General features: G+C 40.6%; 1 protein-coding gene across 1 annotated transcript in view; it reads right to left on the minus strand.

Moving 5' to 3' along the window:
* Positions 1-469: 469 nt before the first annotated feature.
* The window catches only part of UBE2QL1 (ubiquitin conjugating enzyme E2 QL1), a 69557-nt gene continuing 46238 nt past the window's right edge, over positions 470-23788 (minus strand). The window contains exon 2 of the mRNA XM_083188117.1: positions 470-2304. Coding sequence (XP_083044243.1) covers positions 2173-2304 — 132 coding nt within the window. The 3' untranslated portion in view covers positions 470-2172. The remainder of the gene's footprint in view (positions 2305-23788) is intronic.

A 23788-nucleotide genomic window follows, 5' to 3' on the forward strand; every position in this document is an offset into this window, starting at 1 on the left:
ATTGACTTTGTTTATACAAAATAAGTTACTAAATAGCAATTTCAATCTTGTATCGAGTAACCACTGATTACATTTAACATCAGAGACACTGCTAATCAAGTACTGTACCTTCGTATATGGATAAGTGTTTTATTCAACGTAAAGTATATAAAGTATATATGGACTGGGCAGTAATAGCTTATTAGAAAAATCCCCACACTCCCAAAAAAACAAATGAGTGTTGTAATTCCGTTCAGAAGGTTGATTTTAATGTTTATATGGTTTTATTGTAAACAGCCATTCGATTGCTCTTATAATATTATAGTAATTAGTTGGTTTCTTTTATGTTTTTTTTATGTATATTGTATGCACTTTTTAGTAGACTTTTGTGTGTAAGCATTGCCTAATAAGATAGACTAATAAGAACATTGTTATAACTGAGACATAATAAATAATATAATAAATAATAATACATTTGTTTTAATCATCATTGAACGTGTTACATAAGTATTTTTATTGGTACCGATTGTTCTGTGCAGACAGCGCTCCAAATTATATATATTTATCTGTGTTTGGTATACATAGGCAGTGTTTTTCAACCTTTTTTCCTTGCGGCACACTAAATATGATTTTAAAATTGCCAAGGCACACCATGAGATCCCCACAGGGCAAAATACATTGGCCCCTACAGGAAAAAAAAAACCTATTGGCCCCCCCATTTAAAAACAATCACACTGGTCCCCACAGGTAACAAAAATAAAATACATTGGCCCTTTACATGAAAAGAAGAGACCACTAAATAACAGTTGAACTGGTGGTAGCTCTAAACTGGTTTGGGCATCTGTAGATCTGGGGGCATACACTATACTAAGGGAACAACACCCTAGTGTTTTGGAGTGGCAGCCTGCAGTAGAATAAAGGGGGTTGAGACAATTTATGCAGTTGCATATTGGAAGTGGACTAGCGCCTCTTTTTTACTTTTTGGGTTTGAAAAATGTAATTTAGGAGCTGATTGGCTGGCACTCTCCACTTCATCACTTTTTTAAGCTTGATACATCTGGCCCTTAGCCTGTAAGTGCATTTATGTATATTCTACAAGTAGCTAGTTTTCACGTTTGACTGTATTATAAAAGACAAGAAATTCTGCAAAAAAATGCACATTGTTCTTGCAGTTAAAGTACTTGACCTGGATATTAAAAGGACCTTAAATTTCAACAAAGATGCATACTCAGTATAGAGGCTTGTTACAGTAAGAACATCTGCAAAAGCCTATACAAATAACAAATACTGTAAACACTGTAAACAACTTATTGTAACAGCAGTTTAAATAATCAGCCAAGAAAAATATTAGATTATTAGACCACTTGGCCAATCTCACCGGCACATATTACCATGATAATTTTAGCACACAGAAACCTTAAATAAGTGAATTGTGAAATGAAAAGTAACCCTAACCCATCCTCTGCATTATACCACACACATACACATTAAACACTTTTTTTAAGTGATTTTTATTTTACAATGGTTCCACACTTTAACTCTTTATTTTTTCCACTGTTATATTTCGTCAGTTATCCAACACAGATCACAGCGAACACAAATGAGGTCTAAAGTTTGAGTCACAGAGGACCACAGCGCCACATAAAGACAAATCTTTAATGTTGTGTTGACCTGCCAGGAAAAGAGACAAAGATAAACAGCACACAAACATGTACCTGCAATGCACTGCTTGCCTATTAAATATTAACGGCTTCATTTACACTTACATAAACGGAGCAGCCGCAGATAGAATTTCTACTGCTGCTTTTTGGCGCCGCTGTCATGGAGAGAAGCCGAAAAATCATGCGTCTAGAATGACAATGAAGCAATATCAATCTCCGCTCTAAGGTGACCTGAAGATGATCGCTCATCAGTCTGGAAACATGATTGTAACATGACATTCTGTGCCACGCACTGTTCTCTTTCATGTCTTTCAATGTAAACACTTCTGAACATAAATAAATTAAGTCTTCCTGTCAATCACATTCTTAAACTGAAGCTGAAGTAGAAAAGGACGGATGGATGGGGTACAGCACTGAGAAGATGGCATAGTGATCTTTTTTTCTTAAATATATTCATAGATTTATTCATTTTCTTGGTGAAATTATTTCCTTCCCCCTTTCCTAGAAGTCTATTTCAGCAGGGTGTTGTGTGTCAGCCATCAGATACTGGCGGGGTTACCCAGCCATACTTCTCATGGGTCTTCACCAAACTCTTAAACGTTGCTTCAGCCTCCTTGCGGCTAAAGGCCTTTTTAGATTTCCCAGCTTTCCTGCAGATACGGCCCTATGGAAACAAAATTATAGTTGTCAGTATTCACAAATGTAAAAAACTAGAATTGACACATTTATTTTAGTTAAAACGACTAATCTTTAAATGCAGAAATGATGATGATGATGAGGATGTTTCCAGGCAGTTATATGAACCAAGTGAGCAGGAAAAAGTATACAAATGATATGAATATTGTTAGAAATCCAGTAAATAGATTATATAGATTTTTTGGGTTGTGAAATAGACATAATACAGAAGGCTTAATACAGCCACCAACAGTTCTCTTAATATGAACAAACTGATATTGTCCTAATTTGCTATGTAAATTCTGACTATAGATTTTGATAATAATTAGAGATTGTGATGGAAGTTTTGTTTTTATAGTTAGTGACAGAACAGCTTGATCTGGTTTGTTATCTTTTTCATATTTATAATTTATCTAATTTTCAACAAGCATATATTGGGCATGAACTTTTTATTACAATTTATTTTTGTCTTTTTTCTTCAATTTTATTTATTGTATTTAATTTTTTAAATCATGCTCTTGTTCTGTAAAATAATTTTATAAGAAATTAGAAATTGCAAAAATCATTTACATTAATCTACGGAATCATTTTCTATGGTCTGTCCCATCTCCAACAACACAGTGGGTTTGAGGGTACACTCAAACGGTTCATGGCTCCCATTCAAAGGGAGATAGAACACACCTAGAGCCACATTATCTCAATAAGTTATACCTACATGGGCAGACAACCCAATTGGAAAATTTGTTAAATTACACTTACATATATATAAATTACACTTACATATAAATATGTTTCGCTTACATCAACCAATCTTACAGATACAGTATCTATAGTACAGTGATGTTCTTCAATTGTAAATAACCTATAAATGAGATACAGAATTAAATATATTTTCTTGAAAATGTTTATTTTATATTTGTTTTCTGTGCATTTTCAATATAGATATAATCACTTTAGATAACCGTTTATCGTTCTACTGTAAAAATTAATACAAAGGAATAAGTATTTCTTTTCAACTCAGTCCTACAGTACTCAAATTTAAGATGGGGTTATAATTTTAGAAGGTGTCTTAAACTTGATTCTAAAACCATTTCTCATCATGGTTAATAGTGGAAGAATATCTAAATAAGGAAAATCATATATATGGGTTTCAATTAGCTGCATGGGGTTGAGTTGGCATTGTAATGGCTCCATACACTAATGCGATATAGCCACTTTTCATCCAATTCCGAGCTTTCCGAATGAGGGACCAGATGAAAAGTGTTACATTGCATCTCATTTTCCTCTGACAGGAACACGCCTCGGATCGGAGTCGCAGATTTTCATGGCTGCCATGAATAGTTATAGGATCCCGCACTGGGGGCGGTGCCTCGCACTAGTGGGCGGTGCCGTAACAAAATCAAAACACCACCAATATCACTGCATCTCACCACCAATGTGGCCGGATCTCACCTCAGGCTCTGGATATTTGTATGCATCCCTATGGGGTAATTAACAAAAATCCATGAGTATGGAGGTATAAAAAGTGTATCATATGTGTGCACTTATTACTCACAGACTATTAGCTATCCCCAACATGTTACTGTCTTCTCATTTTGGGGCCTTCCAACTGCAAAAGCAATACCAACATCACCCAAACTCTACAACCATTTAATGACCATTGCTCCATTCTCCCTCACCAGCTACAAAATGAAAAAAAAAGTTGGAATGACAAAAAAAAAAAGAATCACCTCGCCTCATCTGCCCGTCAGCCTAGCAGGGCTCTCATGCAAGTATCCCCCAGCAAGTATCAAGTGCCTAGCTGGAAATCCAAAAGTGCTCAATACCAAATATATGATGGGACCTACATCTATATGTATAAAAAAGAATGCATTCATTTTATTAAATCTTGGCACAATTAGAAAAGGGAAAGCTGTCCATCATGTGAAAATTCTTAAATAATCGGTACTTGTTTTCTAACATGGCGCCCATCGCATTGCATCGTGTACCTTATTTAGTGGTGTGCGATGCATGTGATTCGATGCTTGTACAATTAAATATCGCATAGCATCGCATGCCAGCAAATGGGATGTGGTGCGATTTTTAATTGTACAAGCACCCATGCCATGAGATGTGATGGGTGCTTACAATGAGATGTAACCCCCAGTATCCACGCCATCCCAAAGCGTGGCGAGAGGCCACGGGACGCGTCCTCCGACCTTTTCATACCCCCACTATCCACGTCGGCGTGGAGTTGATTTTAGATAGTGTGGCAAGCGCAGCGGAATACAAGCCTGAAGCGTGGCGAGCGGACGCGGAATACATGTAAAGTAATCCGTGGCCCCTCACGGGGCTCGCTGCTCTCGCCGTGCTTCCAGCTCGTATTCCACTCGCCACACTATTTAAAATCAATTCCATGCCGACGTGGATAGTGGGGGTATGAAAAGGTCGAAGGACGCGTACCGCCGCCCCGGGTGGGGCTCGTTGCGCTCGCAACGCTTCAGGATGGCGTGGATACTGGGGGTTACATCTCATTGTAAGCACCCATCACATCTCATGGCATGGGTGCTTATACAATTAAAAATCGAATTGCATCGCATCGCATGCTGCAATATTCAAGGGGGATGCAATGCGATTTTTAGGAGTCCATAAGATGGAAATCGTGGGCGCCGTTCTAGAAAACAAGTACCAAATAATCTGTAAATTAAACATTTTCTAAAATCACAGCAGAGAGCAACGACCCAGGCAGGAAAAATAACTGAACAGGTTTTGAAAGGTGTGGGGTACAAGAATAAACACTCATAATACACCTTGAGTATCCCTTATCCAAATATCCGTTATCCAAATTATTCCGAAAACCATAGTCTCCAAAATGTACTTTTATTTTAAATTTTTTGCAAAAAACATGTAATAACATGTAACTGGCACTAACATGTAACTGGCACTAAATATGTGAAAGCACATGATTGCTTGGCATTCAAATTCAGTTTCTGAGATACAGTAGGACACAAACTTTGTTTCGTTTTTTAAAATCTTGTTTCATGCACAAATAAAATATATTTGTGTGTATTTCATGTGTTTGATGTGGTTATACAACATAAATGCAAGATACCTCAAGATTCCTCATTCAAATCTAAAAATATTCCAAAATACGGAATGATCCTTTATCCAAAATTCTTCTGGTCCTGAGCATTTGGGATAAGGGATACTTAACCTGTGTATATATATATATATATATATATATATATATATATATATATATATAAAGACAAAGGAACAGAGTGCGCTTATAAGTGAAGGTACACAGCTTAATCCTCACATTTGTTTAAAACATTTATTCAATAAAAGCCTTAACAATTCGGCTCATATAAAATACATAAATACACATAATCTTTTGAAGATGACAATTGTCGTAGTGTACAATTTTTCCAATATAACAACTGGCCCAACGCGTTTCGTCACCTACGTGACCTCCTCAGGGGCACTTGGCAACTTGATTGACAACCGTACAATTGCACTTTATGCAGTATCTCAAAATGAGTGTGTACAGAAAAATAGTTTTTTTTGCAGGAATATATATTTTACCAGTTAACAGCGCTCTTGTTAAAGCTGGCCCATACAAATAAACAGAGTTTTTGTCCCAGTTTCACTGAGTACACCCACTCAGTGGCAGATATCCACATCCAAGTCAAACAATGCTGTGTGACCAGGAAGTAACCTCTAATGTATTCAATGGCAGAATTCTGCCATTGAATACATTAGAGGTTACTTCCTGGTCACACAGCATTGTTTGACTTGGATGTGGATATCTGCCACTGAGTGGGTGTACTCAGTGAATCTGGGACAAAAACTCTGTTTATTTGTATGGGCCAGCTTTAACAAGAGCGCTGTTAACTGGTAAAATATATATTCCTGCAAAAAAAACTATTTTTCTGTACACACTCATTTTGAGATACTGCATAAAGTGCAATTGTACGGTTGTCAATCAAGTTGCCAAGTGCCCCTGAGGAGGTCACGTAGGTGACGAAACGCGTTGGGCCAGTTGTTATATTGGAAAAATTGTACACTACGACAATTGTCATCTTCAAAAGATTATGTGTATTTATGTATTTTATATGAGCCGAATTGTTAAGGCTTTTATTGAATAAATGTTTTAAACAAATGTGAGGATTAAGCTGTGTACCTTCACTTATAAGCGCACTCTGTTCCTTTGTCTTTATCTCTATCTGTCTTAAGTCCCGGCTAACAGGGGACTTTCAGAGTTGCTGCTAGCCATCTTTAAGGCGCGGACGGTTAGGTATTCCCCATTTTTTATATATATATATATATATATATATATATATATATATATATATATATATATATATAGATAGATAAATATAATACACACACACACACACACACACACACACACACACACTACATATGTATATTATCTCTATATCTCCAAAAGCGTAACTACTCAGAGACTTAATAATGCAAGCCCTGGGTGTATTCTCAGAATCAAGTGTTTGCCATCATCAGGTTCACAGAGAATACAAAAAAACATTATATTGTATGTGGTTCTGATGACAAAGCGGTAATGCACCCAGGTATTGCGGTGTGAAGTTATAATTTTGTTAATACATGTTGACTATTGTAATCATCACTGGAGCAAGCTGTCTCAAACTGTGTAAGTCTTGGCAGATATTGGATGCATATAGCCATATATTATATACACACTGTCCCCCCTCCAAGGGGTATGGATCATTTGGTCTACAACAAGTTGTTACAGTGGCGGATTCAGGGGGGGCACCTGTCATTTCATTTTGTAGCTGAGGACCAGGGCTTTCCAACGAGCCCAGCCCCGTGTCTCTAGCCCCCCGGGAACCAAAGATATCGTCTGGCAAAGCTGTAACGTTTTTTCCCCATAGTATAAAATGGGACCCGGCAATTCCGACCCCCACCTAGTTCCGATGGCTGCCAGTTCCCTCCCTGGCATCACAGAAGCTTGTGGTTGATCTCATTCAATTCCAAATCGCTGGGCCTTCAATATGATACCAGGCTGGTCCATATAGCCTGTAAACCGATTTTTAATTTTTGAAATGTAATTTCATGGCTGTTCATGTTCTTTGATGGCAGATTACTCTGGAACCAAACTCTGCCACTATCAGTGGCTATAACTTCTGCCTGGCGGCGGCTGTCCCCCATTTACCGTGAGCATGTATTCTCCCTTGGCAATGAGCATGTAATCCCACATGGCGACGAGCATGGAACCTCTGGCAATGAGCATGGAACCCTTGGCAATGAGCATGTAGATAAGCAGAACTTATGTAGCATAATTTTTAATAGGCATTATGGTGTTTGGCATAATACATACATAATACATAATGGACATAATGGCATGTAACTTAACGTGTAATGGATATTAAGGTGTAAATGTTTAATGCGCGCCTTTGATGGACAATGTCCTTGTTTATGAAGCGTATTGCGAATTTTGGCTTAATCTGTTTGGCATTATGTGAATTCTGGCTCAATGTGTGTGGCATTATGTGAATTTTGGCTCAATCCTAGTGGCATTATGTGAATTTTGGCTTAATCTGTGTGGCATTTTTTGAATTTGGATCAATCTGTGTGGCATTATGTGAATTTTGGCTCAATCCGTGTGGCATGTGAATTTTGACAAAAACCATGTGGCATTATGTGAATTTTGGCTCATTCCATTTGGCATCATGTGTAGGGGCAAGTATAGTGGGGTCTAGTATTTTGTTGCATAATGTGTAGAAGTTGTATATAGTGTTGTACACTACACTCAAGGACATGCCCCTTGTTGAGTGGCCACACCCCCTTTTCCGGAGCGCGCACAACTGCATCCTTCACTTTTGTCGCCATGGTGGGCCTGCGTACTTTAAATGCCAGGGCCTATTTTTAATTCCATTCCCACCCTCTCTCTGCCGCTCTCTTAGCAGGTACACTGGCACCACTAACATCGCCCCTCCCCCATCTAAACCCTCTTTTATCATGGTGCCCCCCCTGTCATTTTATCCTGGATCCGCCTGAGTTGTTAGACAAGCATTAGGTCGACACCACTAGACCGACATTGCTTAAGGTCGATATGAGTTAAGGTCGACATGCTCAATGGTCGACGTGAGTTAAGGTCAACATGTGTTAGGTCTACAGGGTCATTAGGTCAACATGGGTAAGGTCGGCAGGGTCATTAGGTCGACATAGGTAAGATCGACAGTGAAAAAAGTCGACATGGTTTTAAAAAATATATATTTTTACCCTTTTTTTTAACATAAACACTAAAATGTACCACTGAGCTCACCATGCTTCGGGCACGGTGACTCGCTACGCGCGGCATACTATTTTATTCTCCCATCGCACCCTAGTAGGGCATGAAATACCGTCTGTCGGCACATGTCGGCTAAAAATAAACACCATGTCGACCTAACCCATGTCAACCTTACTGCATGTCGACCTAAAGTGATGTGGCCCTATCTGCATGTTGACCTATTGGTGTCAACCTAATGCTTGTCGACCTACTTTGTGGTAACCCAATGACCGTATCCCCCTCCAAGATATCCTGTGTTTGTCCTTGTAATGTTAAAGTTTCTTAAATAGGATATAATCATGGTAAAAATACCAGAATTTTACAACATAAGAAAATATCGACCAATTGGAATAGCTTAGAATCATCTTTTACAAAATGCTATTGCATATACTGTATTTTTTTTAAAGGTACGTACACATTCGTAACGATGTGGGCAACACCAGGTTTTAAACGACAGATCGTTTATCACAATTCGGAAGCACATCCGCTGGTTGTTTGTCACTTCTACTGATGTTTTGAAAATGCAGTAAGATCTGTATGTATTGTTAGTGACAGCATATACCTGAATGTGGCCACTGATGATATATTTAGCAAATTTGCTAAGTATGTAAGCAATATATTTTTGTCCATGGAAATCATGAGTGAAAGCGTATATTTTTAATGTCATCTAAAGTGTACACAGCTTTAGGTAAATTGTAACACCCCCACCCCCACGCAATTGCTTTTAACGTCAATTTAGTTCAATCTGCTGTTCCCTCTCAACAATACTACATTCAAATATCTGCCTTAATGAACAGACAATCAAAACAGTGGCATCACATATGTGCACAGCAGGAAAAAACATGCCATAAGTGTCACACCTAATGAGGACCAAACCAAATTATTTGTTATTTATTTCCATAATTATTGTTTAAAATTATTCATTTATGTCTTACATAGGCAATGTATGTTTTTGTATATGTAATTTATGTCTTAACACATAAATCATGTTTTAAACAATCCAAGATTGTGAAGAGACTTCAATCGACTTTTGTGTAAAAACTGCATATGCATTGAATCTGTATTTGGTTTTGCCAAAACCGCCCTTGTTGGTTTTGGTTTTCATAAATTTGCTAAATTCACAGAATTTTGGCCTGTTTTTTGTGCCAACTGAAATATTAACCTCAATTATATTCATTTGACAAACCTAAATATTTATTTGATTTTTTTTATCATTTTTGCTAAGAAATGGTGGGGTATAGACAGCAGTCACTGTACCGTTAACAAACAGTTGAGGTACGTCTGTCAGGCATGGTAACGTATACACAGTTGGGGTATGACCGGCAGTCACAGTATGGTAAACACAGTGGTGGTACAGCCAGCAGTGACAGTAACGTATAAATTTGGAGATTACAGTTACAATACCGTATTAACAGTTGGGGTATGGCCAGCAGTCACTCCCGTATTAACAGATGGGGTACAGACAGCAGTCACAGTCCCATATTAACAGGTGGGGTATGGCCGCCAGTCACAGTACCGTATACACAGTTGAGGTACACATTGCAGTCACAGTAAAATATACACAGATAGGGTACAGACAGCAGTCGCAGTACCAAATACACAGTGGGGTACCAACAGCAGTCGCAGTAGTATAGACAGAAAAAAAGAAAACTATTTTTGAATCCACAAGCAGTATGGTAGGGCAGGCAGTCACAGTACGGTATCCACAGTTGGGGTATGGCTGACAGTCACAGTACTGTATACACAGTGGAGTACTGACAACAGTCGCAGTACTGTATACAGTGATAGCACAGACAGAAAAAAACAAAACTTTTTTTGTTACAAAATGGTGAGGTATGGACAGCAGTCAATATACACAGCTGGGGTATGGCTGGCAGTCACAGTACCGGCGTATACACAGCTGGAGTACAGCCGGCAGTCACACTACCATATGCACAGTTGAAATACGACCGTCAGTTATAGAACTGATGGGGTACTACCAGCCAGCACTGACAGTGTACAGTACACAGTGGGCTTAAATGTCAAGCCAGCAGTGAGTTACGGCCAGCAGTCACAGTAATCTAGTAATATATATTATTAATTATTGGTGATTACTATGGGCCAGATGGATCAATATTCAAAAAATGATAAAGTGGAAAGTGATAAACAACCAGCCAATCAGCTCCTTCCTGCCATTTTTCAAACCCAAAGAGAAAGGGACTCGCACAAGGCGAGTTAAGCAGCGCTTGTATCAATCAATGAAACTCAATGGTTTATGAAAAAGTAACAAATTTTACTGATAAAATTGGTGTACACAGTACAGCATAACATGTATAATAAAAACAACAATGAAAATACAATATCACAATAAATTGGAAAGGTGGGGAATAAACGTAAATTGGAATTAATGAAATAAAATTGAGAATGTCCCCGCCTCAATGGACATATATGTAAATGTTAGTTATAATCACTTGTTTGGGAAGGTGGGTAAGTGCACATTACCAATGGATGACTCTGGATCCTTTTTGGGAGGTATGGAGCTGGAAAGTCCTCACGATGTATGCGGTGTGTAGATGGTTACCGCTGGAGGTATAGAGGGTCGCACAATATATTTCAATCCTCTGTTGGAGGTGTGAGAACCGACGAGGTAGGTCTCGTTCACCGGAGGTAATTGCGAAGTGATGCGCCCAGATGGAAATACCAGCAATGGGATCAAGTAAGGCTTCCGTGCCCAGGAATGGAACCTCACTGGTGTAGATGGTGTTACCAGGGGTTTTCAAGAGCACGGTGTCCGCCAGCGAGTCGTGTCCAAACAAGGATAAATGGATGAAAGTCCACAATAAATATGGTGTCACAGCAGTGTCCAGAGGCAGGGAGTGTTCACCTTAGGACACTGCTGTGACACCATATTTATTGTGGACTTTCATCCATTTATCCTTGTTTGGACACGACTCGCTGGCGGACACCGTGCTCTTGAAAACCCCTGGTAACACCATCTACACCAGTGAGGTTCCATTCCTGGGCACGGAAGCCTTACTTGATCCCATTGCTGGTATTTCCATCTGGGCGCATCACTTCGCAATTACCTCCGGTGACCGAGACCTACCTCGTCGGTTCTCACACCTCCAACAGAGGATTGAAATATATTGTGCGACCCTCTATACCTCCAGCGGTAACCATCTACACACCGCATACATCGTGAGGACTTTCCAGCTCCATACCTCCCAAAAAGGATCCAGAGTCATCCATTGGTAATGTGCACTTACCCACCTTCCCAAACAAGTGATTATAACTAACATTCACATATATGTCCATTGAGGCGGGGACATTCTAAATTTTATTTCATTAATTCCAATTTACGTTTATTCCATACCTTTTCAATTTATTGTGATATTGTATTTTCATTGTTGTTTTTATTATACATGTTATGCTGTACTGTGTACACCAATTTTATCAGTAAAATTTGTTACTTTTTCATAAACCATTGAGTTTCATTGATTGATACAAGCGCTGCTTAACTCGCCTTGTGCGAGTCCCTTTCTCTTTTTCTTGAGTGAGGAGTGACTGCCCTCACACCAAAGCAGCTGCTTATATTGTAGAGACAGCTCACTGTTGAGCGCCTGATTATTCCTAGTGAATATCTTCTTCTCCCATTTTTCAAACCCAGCCTGTGATATGACAGCTGGGAGCTGATTGGCTGGTTGTTTATCACTCTCCATCATTATACACATATACATCTGGCCCATTTTTCAATGTCATTTGCAGAGTGCACAGCAGAGTGTGTTGTCCCGATGCTTGGATTCCATGTAATGGTGCTAAGCCACAGATTTGGCACCTTATATGGAATCTAATGCTGTGTACACACTTGTACAATCTGCATGAGATCCAGATGAGATGTTGACTATATAGTCAAAATCTCATCTGGATCTCATGCAGATTGTATGGGTTTTATCCCAAGCAATCCAGATGCGTTCAAGATGCGCGCTCCCATATCTCAGCCAGAAAGTCTTGGCTGCATAGACTATATAGTGCAGATCTGCACTATATAGTCTAAATTGTATGCAGATAGTCTAAATTGTAATCTTATCTGGATCTCATGCAGATTGTACAAGTGTGTACACAGCATTAGTCTCGCAAGATTCTGGCGCCCGAAAGATGGCATTTGGCATGCGGGTCTCGGATCCCCATGTTCAGAGCGGTTTGGATGCTCAGGAATCCAAATCGCTCATCTCTACTTTAGAGAAATCAAAGTTGCCTATACTCGTAGGCATGCACAGCTTATTTTAATAGGGAGTGAACCATTGGAGGAGAGTGTCTATCACCTCCTACTGGACGTGTTTATCACCGCCTTAGTTTAGGGCCCCTCTTCCTATGTACTATATATTTTGTATTCATACACACTGGAAGGAATTAGAGATGCCTTCCTCCTTAACTAGCACACCGACCACCTGTCCCAGATTGTTTTTAATTAGCTTGGAGTCCTACACTCAAGACTGCACACTCAGCTTAGCACTATGAGGGTAAGTCCTACTATACATATATGCTGAGTGTTAGTCTGTGGGACTGTGTTTGGGGCGCAGGGCTCTTTGGGCTGCTGTTGTTGGGCTGCTCCATCGCATCATATCGTACACTTTCCATCACCTCTTTAGTTTGTTTAGTATATATGTAGCACCCTTTACATTTATTATTACCTCTTACTTAGGTAAGTCTTATTACATATAATTTCCCTTATCTCTTTTACTATCACTTTAATTTCACAACAATGTGATGCCATGGGGTGGTTCTGCTGGGCTGGCCTGGGGGGCCCTGTGCCCTGGACCTGTCTCAGAGTAGTGTTAGGGACTTGTCCTATTGAGGTAACCTGGACGTGGTGGACAAGCCGATAATAATGGCCATCATTATGCTAAGAGCCTCAGAAATGCAATATAGCAATAATATTAAAAGGTCTAGCATTTCTATTTAGTGTGCACCTGCAAACTCCTCCTCCTGCTTGCTGCACTACAGGTCTCAGCAGGTAGCACCTCATATGTCCAGGGTGTGCAGCTTAGGGCCCCTCCCCCTATGCACTATATACAATTTTATTTTAAACCTGACCAAATGAATTTGGCATGAAAAGTCCTGTTTGAGCACTCAAATGGGTGACTTTTTTGTGCATTTCAGCTCGCCACCCCCAGTGGTGCATGCTAATATTTCAGCGCTGGCAACTAAATGGCAAAACAATTGAATAGCACCATTGGGTGCCCTATAGTGGCTGCCCCAAGTGCAAACATATAATTACTGTCCAATAAAAAAAAAGTGATTGGCTGCCAAAAAGGGTAATAGTGTGCTCCTGCAGCTGACACCTGTTTGTGAATTTATAAAATGGGTGAAATGATAAGATAATTTACTAATGATGACTTGCTGGAAGGAGCGAACCAAATGCTCTGCTCCTGGACTTCCCTCTTAATATATGATTCCCATCACCTGTGGTGAAACACCTTTCTTATTAGATAACCTGTTCAAAACAGGTGACAACAATCATAAAGTAAGAGGGGAGTCCAGGAGTAGAGGGTTTGTCTCTCCTGGCATGGGTCATGTTGGGAGGTATGGCTAACCAAGTTTGAAAAGGGTCTAGCTCCCTATATAGTATGCTCTATCGGAGGTATGAGTGAGAAAACCATTGCAAATTTTAGGAAGATTGCTTAATCCTTTTTTACTTTAATGTGTGGAAGAAGAATGGTAATTGCAGGAATGCACCTCAAACTGAAAGAACCCAAAACATCAAACCAGGGACTGGAGAGTTCTAACCAGGAAGCTGTGAAAGAACACTGGTCATCCCAATCATTGCACATGAGTTCCAAATGGCCACTAATATGCTGGTGTGAAGAGCACAAAAGCTGGACAATGGAACAATGTCGGCAAGTGTTATGAAGTGCCGAATCATGATTTACCTTTTTTATGAAGTGACATGCTTGGGCTTGTCGATTAGGTACTTATGTAGTATCTGGGCTGCCGATTTCTAAATCGGGTACATCGCATCGCATCGCATGCGACCATCGGATGCGATGCGATGCGATGCGATGACCCGATTTTTCCATAGGAATCAATGTTAAAATGGACTGAGTCCATTTTAACATGGAATTCAATGGGAAAAAGGGGTCCTTTTCATACCCCTACTATCCAAGTGGGCATGGAGTTGGATATAAACCTGTGGCGAGCGTAGCGAGCCACCGAGCCCGAAGCGTGGCGAGCGTAGCGAGCCCCGCGAGGGGACACAGAATACCGTCCCCTCGCGGGGCTCGCTTCGCTCGCCACGCTTCGGGCTCGGTGGCTCGCTGCGCTCGCCACAGGTTTATATCCAACTCCATGCCCACTTGGATAGTAGGGGTATGAAAAGGACCCCTTTTTCCCATTGAATTCCATGTTAAAATGGACTCAGTCCATTTTAACATTGATTCCTATGGAAAAATCGGGTCATCGCATCCGATGGTCGCATGCGATGCGATGCGATGCGATATCGCATCGCATCTGATTGTATGCCTTAACTTAAGGCATACAATCAAAAAATCGGCAGCCCAGATACTACATAAGTACCGTCGATTACCTATAGTAAAGCTTGGAGGTGGTGGCCTTATGCTGTGGGGCTATTTTGGCTGGTTAGTCATGTGTAGTCTTGATGTAATGCATGGTCAAATTAACGCCGAGAGGTATAGAGTTGTTCTCAATAACTCCGTTCATTGTTCTATGCAAATTACAATTTTTTATCAGGATGACAATGCCATCTGTCATGTTACCAGGGCAAAACTGGACTGGTATACAGCAAGTTCAAAAAACTGGATGGAATAACCAGCTCAGAGTCCAGCTCTTAATCCCATTGAGAACCTCTGGGATGAATTGGAGTGACGGGTGCTTTCTAGACTGACTCAACCATCTTTAATGTCAGAGTTGGCCCCTGTCCTTAAGGAAGAATGGCATAACATACCACTTGCTCTTGTCCAGAAACTTATGGACAGTTTCTTAAGAAGGGTCACTGCATGTGGTGGATCTACAAAGTATTGAGGTCAATACTATTTGTGGTCAGTAGGCCTGATTCAGGCCTAATCGCACAGCTGCTAATTCCCACAGTAGGTGATTATCGATACACTGCGCATGCGTGTGGGTCACAGCATGCATGTGCAAGGCTGTCTTATGATGAATTCCTGGAAATAGCGCAGTTTCCTGGCTGTTCGCATGGTGATTGACAGTTAGTGTGGGGGTGGAAGCCATTTTTTTGGGAGTGCTAAGAAAATCGCTGGACGTGCCTAGAAAGACAGTGGGAGTGTCGGGGAGAATGCAGACGTGCCAAGCCCGCTGGGGGGGGGGGGTCGTGACGTTAGCCTCAGCTCGGATGTGAATGTTTTTCATCGCTGTGACGAGTAAGTCTCAGGCTCCTGTGACTTATGCCCTATGTTAAAATCATTTGATGGTGAGCCTGTTACGTAGGATTTCAGACATATTTCACAGGTGTGGACGGATTGTACCCATACACATCCATTTGCACAATGAGCACTTTCATTCGCAAGGTGGGATTCCTCTGGAAAAGGGCGGCGGCCTAACTGGTCGCTGGCTGCTGCGAATACACAGCAGTGCAATCTGGTCTGAATCAGTGTCCAATCACTTTGCACGTTGTGCATAACGGCACATGTAGGAAACATGCCTCCAACCCACCAGATTGCACCATTCATTTTATAAAATAATTCATGTATATTTGCATAAATACGGTATATTACTGAATAACATATAATGTGTGCAGAATGCCTGCAATATGCAGCTTTATAAAGGACCATTCATGTACGTACAATGATCACATGAATATGTAATATTGTTTATCTTTGGTTCACTAAATGATTGCTATATAAAGCATATATCATTTTAGCAACAATCTTCTATAAAGGCATTTATTCATAGAAAAGTATTAGGCAATAACAAAAAGAACACGAGGAGCAGCATGCGCAGATTCAACAGGAAAATGTATTTCTATTATAAGCTCCCATACTGTGATAACTCATGCTACCAAAAATGCGTATTAAAATGTGTCCAAAGGGAAAACACAGTGGAACTAACATTACATGTATTACTAGACACTCAAATACAGATTTTACTGCATCAATCACAGATATTGTGAAACTGGTCTCACTAGTCTATTATGTGTATACCATGACTGCCACTTATTGTGGTTTAGTTCTGTAAATTATGACTGACTAAGCAGGTCTATAGTCACTGCCAGGATTTCTATAGATGCTCACAAGACAAGTCCCGGCATGCTTAAGCTTATGAATAACAAATATCCACCGAAAATGTTGGTTTGCGTATAACTGATGAAGTCATATTAACCCTTTGAGTGTCAAGTTAATTTGTCAGAAGAGGTGTGAAAATTGGCAAGCAAACATTTTTATTCATCATAATGACATGTAATGTTTACCTTATATAGGAAATATAATCTTTTATTACACTTATTTGAATTTATATAACAAATGTGAGCGACACTGGCATTTTTCCACCAGAGATGTTTGCATGGAACTTGTTTTCGTGTGTGTCCCCGCAATCCCCACTGAGATTTGAGGTCATCCAAATTTCAGATATGTGGATCGACAAAAACTCAGCCCCTTTGGGTGCAAAGGCAAGGGCAAGCAGTGAAGCTAAATTCTTCGAAAGGCTAAACATTTGTGCAGATGGTGGAATAGTGGCCAAGATGTTCAGAAAGGGATTAATGTCCCACCTTGTAGAATGCCATGGATGTGGAGGTCTAGATAGGAAGAAACCTTTAAGATGTCTTCTTCTCTGTGAGGCCTGTGATAAGGAGAGCTAGAGTCGAACCATATGAGCATATCTTGGTAGAAGCCAAGACTGTTTCGAGCTTAGTGGCAAGGAAGTTCAGAGTTAGTCTAGGCTCTGAAAAAGCGGGGCTGAAGAAGGTGGATTAGAGGACTGCCTGGCCAGAAATTCATCAATTATGGATTGATATCTGGATTTTGTTCTAGGCCTAAAACAGGCATTAAGCAAGGCTGTGGAAGAGGCTGAGAGGTTGGGAATGGTCTGCAACCTAGTAATGTTGCAATCCACATGCAATGTGGAAGATGTTTCAGTAGGTCTGTGCTTCCCTGGAAGCAGCCTCTGGATGAACCTAGAGGAAGCCTGAAAGGAACCTTGTGATAAAGGTTAATCATAGGGAACAAAACTGTGGAGGGCCAGATAGAGTACTACAGAAATATTTCAGACACGTCAGCAGATCCAGAGGGAAAAAGGCATTTGGAAGGGGAATATCAGCCCACGAAAGGACATAGGGTTGCAAACAATTTTAAGCATATTCGGTGAAGCGAAGAGTACGAGATTGGTGTAATTCGGGTGCTGCTTCAAGCGTTTAAACGGCACCCTAATAGCCCCTTACACCCTCCAGCGCAAATAGGATCGACTGTCTTTGTGTTTGACAGTCTGCTGCCATTTGGAGGGCAGGGGGATTGAGGTGACAACCTCTGTTTGTGAAAATGGAGGAGTGTCACTGCCAATTAGGGGGAAAGAAAAAAACAGGGATCTCCAAGCTTTGTTGACCTCTGTGATGGGAGTTTTGCATGTTCCCATAGGTATAGGAAGCTGCACAATGGTGAGTGAGTGATCTGATGCCTGGATATAGGACCCAGGTAGGACCATTACTGAGGCTGGAGACATCTGCCTTTAATAGATGCCTCCTGCCGGGTTCGGTATGATATGCCTGGTGGCTGGAATCCCGGCGGTCAAAATACTGACACCAGAATCCCGACCGCCGCAATGCTGACAAGGGGGGTGTGGATCGCCCCCCCCCCCCCCTTGCGGGCTCACTGCGCTCGCCACGCAGCGGGCCTGGTGCCTCGCTATGCTTGGCACACTATTTTATTCTCCCTCTATGGGTGTCGTGGACACCCATAGAGGGACAAAGTGCCAGAATTGCGGCGGTCGTGATTCCGGTGTCAGTATTTTGACTCCCGGGATTCCGACTGCCGGCATATTGACCGCATCCCCTCCTGCTGCATTATCATACCCAGCTATAAAGCAGCAGTGATAGCAACTTCAACCACACCCGAATTAGGCCCAAAGGGAGGATCCCAACAAGGGAGAGTCCCAACAAGGACACAGCGACTTCAAACAGCGACAGCGAGTTTTCCTATAACGACATCGACGGCATACCAGGAACATCCACACGAATCCCTTTGGGGAACGAGTGGAAGAGGCAAACCACCCACAGGGGCGGGCAAAACAAAAGGGGCAGGAACAAGAACAACACCAAGGAATCTATAATCTACAACCTGTCCTCCCGCATGTTGTTCCCAGAAGAACATGCCATTCTCGAGAAAGGACTATCTTTTATACCAACAAATAACCATGATGACCTTCAATGGGACATAGACCTGCACAAATTGGGACGAACATTTTCAACACAAGCCCTCCACTCCCTCAAACGATCACCAACAATCATTTATCAACACAAGAAAAATCTCCAAATACGACCCTGCTTCATCAAATCCATCGATTAAAACATTCACGAGACTCCTTGACAATTCCGTTAACAAGTATACACAAGCGACCAAGGTGAGACATCACAACATCACCACCAATGAATGCCGTGCACTTCACGATTTGGGCACATACAGAGACATAGTGATCCGTCCAGCGGACAAAGGGGGAGGGATTGTAGTAATGGACCTGGACAAATACAGAACAGAGGCTCTAACACATCTAAATGACAGCAACACCTACCAGAAACTATCCAAGGATCCTACCAGTGAGTACAAAAGAGAACTCGACACAATCCTGGACACAGCAGTGACAGACAAGAAACTAACATTGTCTTTGGTCACTGCACTAAAACAAGACTTTCCGATTTGTCCTGTCTTCTTTACTGTTCCAAAGATGCACAAAAACGTAGAACATCCACCAGGCAGGCCTATTATTTCTGCCTGAGATTCGCTATATCATCCCATATCAGCATTTCTGGACAGTTTGCTGCAACCACTAATTCTCAAACAGAGAGATCACATCAAAGACACTACAAGCTTCCTGAAATTATTACAACAACGAAGTTCAATCAAAGACAACACACTATTATGCACAATGGACATCTGCAGTCTCTACACTGCCGTAACGCACAAAGAAGGCCTGGAAGCCATGCGCCGTTTTCTTCGACAAGAACAACTTAATGAGTTTCATATAGATCTGTTTATGGTCTTATTAAAACTAACTCTGAAGAGAAATTACATTCTATTTGACGGCGCATATTATGTAAAGACCAGTGGATGTGCAATGGGGAGCAATGTCTCCCCATCCTTTGCCAATGTCTTCATGTTGCAGGAAGAGCAAAGCATGTATTTCTCTGATAGGCAGTCTGCCGAATGCATAAGTCTATATTGTCGGTACATAGACAACGTTTTCTTACTATGGAACGGAGATCGGGGAAGCCTTGAGCAACTTATTCAAAACATTAACTCCAGGAATTCTCCTATTAAGGTTACCTCACAGATAGAGGATGAATCCATAAATTATCTGGATGTGTTGGTCTACAAAGAACAGGGTAAACTGCAATCAGCAGTGTACTACAAACCCACCAACAAAAACACGCTATTAAGATCTTCAAGCCACCATCCCAAAGCCCTTAAAGCTGGTCTATCAAAGTCTCAGCTCATAAGAAGTGCCAAAATCACAAGTGACCCAGCCAAGCTAGAGGGGGCCCTGAACACAGTGGTGGATCATTTCACCCACAGGGGTTATAAAGAGGTACTAAAAATACCCTGAACACAGTTACTGGAACAAAAAAAACCAAAGTAAGACAAACAGACATACCTTGGACTAGTAAATACAGCACATCAAGCCCGGTAGTCCCGAGGGCCACATGAGCATTATAGCCCATTGTGGCGCACTGACAAGTCCTTAACATGTTTTAAGAGCAAAACCATATGACTTGTTTCACAAGGGGCTGCAACATTAAGGACATAATTGTCCATACAGACATTACCGGATTCTACCTTGATACACGGATGGCAAACTCAGATTCCACCTTTTTACGCAGAACACCAGGGTGCTATAAATGTGTACAATGTATGACATGCCAGTCCATGATTACAGGCTCAACTTTTTCCTTACAATCAACAAATTCAACATTTAAAATTAAACATGTAGTGTCGTGCAAGTCGACACATGTTATCTACTTGCTGACATGCCCATGCGGGCTAGGATATGTGGGAAAAACAAACCGCACCTTTAGAGAGCCAGGCATTGGGCCTTGATGGATCATAAATTAGAGTAGCTTTGCCACCAAATAATAGATCATATACCAGAAAATTGTAGAGGTGGTGCAGGTAAACTACACAATTACAATTAGAAGCGCTTTGGATCTTCAAACTAAAGACCACTGCTCCATCAGGCCTCAACAAAAGAATGCCCTGGAATGTCTTCTAAGCCTCAAATCAACCAATGGACTACAATTCTTCAAGGATTAACAACGCCTAATAATTGTATATACAATTTACAGCAGTGGCATTACACATCATGAATGCGGACACACATTAGACAACACACCAATTAGTTGTGTTGTCCCTATTCACCCAGAGCATGCATGGAACATAGTCACCTATTTAAGATAAACACACAGAATCTTAAGAACTAGTTTCACATTGAACAACTATTGTGTGCCCGCTAACATTATATGGGTTCCACTGCAGGCTACCTTTCTATGCTTTATAATCTATATACAACAGGGGCCTGTCTATATTACAAATAGACATGTCACAAGGAATGGCCATCTAGCATCATCCAATTATGGCCACCAGCCCTATATATGCCACCACTAATTACAGGCTTACATAATAGCCCTTAAAAGTTTTCTCCATTAGAGACAAGAATTCCCATCAGTGGTTATAAACTTTATACGTGCCCACATTGAATATGACAAAAACCTGCAAAAATGCACCTTGCTATGTTTGCCTGCTTTATTCACACTTGCCCCTTAAACAAAATGGTGATTATTTCTTGTTTTGTAACAGTTGCCACGGCAACCTACACAGGCGCTCCCAGCGGCTGGTCCGGAGGTGACGTCACGGCTGCTTCCGCCCGTTGACCGGGACTCCCACACAGGTGATGGTATGTTTGCACAGTCTTCTCATACCAATATAAGGTAAGAGTCTTATTGGCACTGTTGTCACTTCTGCTCCTTGTAAATGGGGCTAGTCCCCGAAACATTGGTTGTATTGCATGTATCTTTTCACATAAACACTGGATTTATTACAAGCCTGTGAGTGCCGCCATTTTCTTCTGGATATATATATATATATATAAATATATGTGGGAAAAAACCGTCGTTTTGCGCTAATCTCAGCAGCTACTCTATAAGACCTCCCTGTTAGTGGGGTCTCGACTCACCGGAAATTCTTGTATCATAACTGCATTATGTTTTATGTTAACAGTGTCTGACATTGATTATTTATCTTTTTTAAATAAAATTTGTTTACAAATTGTAAGAATTTGAACCCACTTTGTAATATCATAGTAAGGTGGAGGTTTCTATATAGTGCTCTCTATATCCATTCTTTGTGCACATATATATATATATATATATATATATATATATATATATATATCACATTTATGAAATTCTAGCACTGTTTCCATATAATTGATATCCCCTTTTTTAAGTTTTAGAACAACTATTTTGCTATATGGATATGGAAGCCACGGCATCACATATGGACACCCATTCGGACTATGTATATCTGGCTGAAATGGAACCTGTTGGTGCTTGGAAGACTTCCGGGGAAGGGGGGGGGGAAGAAACTAAGTACGGTGTGGTAAACAACCCACTTTTGGCCTTTGTTTTATTTCTGGTGTTCTGACAAAAACACGCTTTAACGACTGCTGCATGCCTTTTTGGTGCGCTACATTTCAAACTATTCCTTTAAGTTAAATCTTCTGATCTTACATGCTGCACGAAAGAACAGAAGATTTCATAAAAGATCCATAGGAACGCACACGGGATCTTAAGAAAAATCTTTGGTAAAGATGTGCGCTTGCCTGAAATCTTTTGTCGACCCTGTGTGCCACAACAATTTTCATGTCAACCTTTTGAACTCATCAACCTTTTGTACCTGTTGACCTGTGAATGCATGTCAACCATATGGTGTTGACCTATTGACTGCCAAGACAATAGTTTAATCATCTGGACACCATATAAAATATATTCCGATGATGTACTTAGCCAAACCTGGCATTTAGAGGTGTGTGCTGCCTTTTCCAAAGTTACCTAGACACTTGCACTAAAACTCACCCCCTTAAGGTGCCCACACACTAGAAAGATCTGCGATTGTAAGATGTGCGCATAAATTAGCCTTGAAATCTTTTGTCCATCCTTGACAAAAGATTTCAGGCAAGCGCACATCTTTACCAAAGATTTTTCTTAAGATCCCATGTGCGTTCCGATGGATCTTTTGTTAAATCTTCTGATATTTCGTGCAGCACGTAAGATCAGAAGATTCAGCAAAAGATCCACGAGAGCGCGCATTGGACCGATATCGGCCGATTTTCGACTGATTAGTGAGTAAGCCTTAACATCAAGAGGGCAAGATGAAAGAAAATCCCTACGATCGTTATAAACTGCTTTTAGGCCTTCAATAAACATTCCCCTTAAGTTAACATCACTGATATCAGTTTGTAGAAATGCTACCATATACCTGATTTATGGAGTCTTTTGCTAAAAAGAAAATGACTATTATTGTAAATAATGTCATATATGTGACACTGAGTCTAGAAAAGGTGCATGTGCTAGTTTAATATATGCACCTGTAAATATGACACATGGCAGCATATATCTTGGACACATGGGAAACTAATGTCTGTAGAAGAATATTTAGGCAAGAGCTAGGGCAAGAGTGTAAAAACATAAATCAGATTTATATCTCAAGCTAAAGAAGCAGATGCCCTAGAATTTTTTATAACATCCCTGAGTCTGCAAGAAAAAATAGGTCAACGTGAATTTATGTTGCTAGTAATTAATATCTGTAACACCTTTCACATAATAGGTGATGTTAAATAGGGGTCTCATGTGGATAACTAACATCTAGCTTCCTCTTTAAAAATACATTTGTAGGTGTTAAACAAATGAAATAAAATTGGTGCCAGCGAGTCATAGCATAGTGATTGCATTGCACCTTACTAATGTACATTC

Source organism: Crinia signifera, chromosome 5 (assembly GCF_055691185.1).
Source record: "Crinia signifera chromosome 5, ASM5569118v1, whole genome shotgun sequence".
Classification (NCBI taxonomy): domain Eukaryota; kingdom Metazoa; phylum Chordata; class Amphibia; order Anura; family Myobatrachidae; genus Crinia; species Crinia signifera.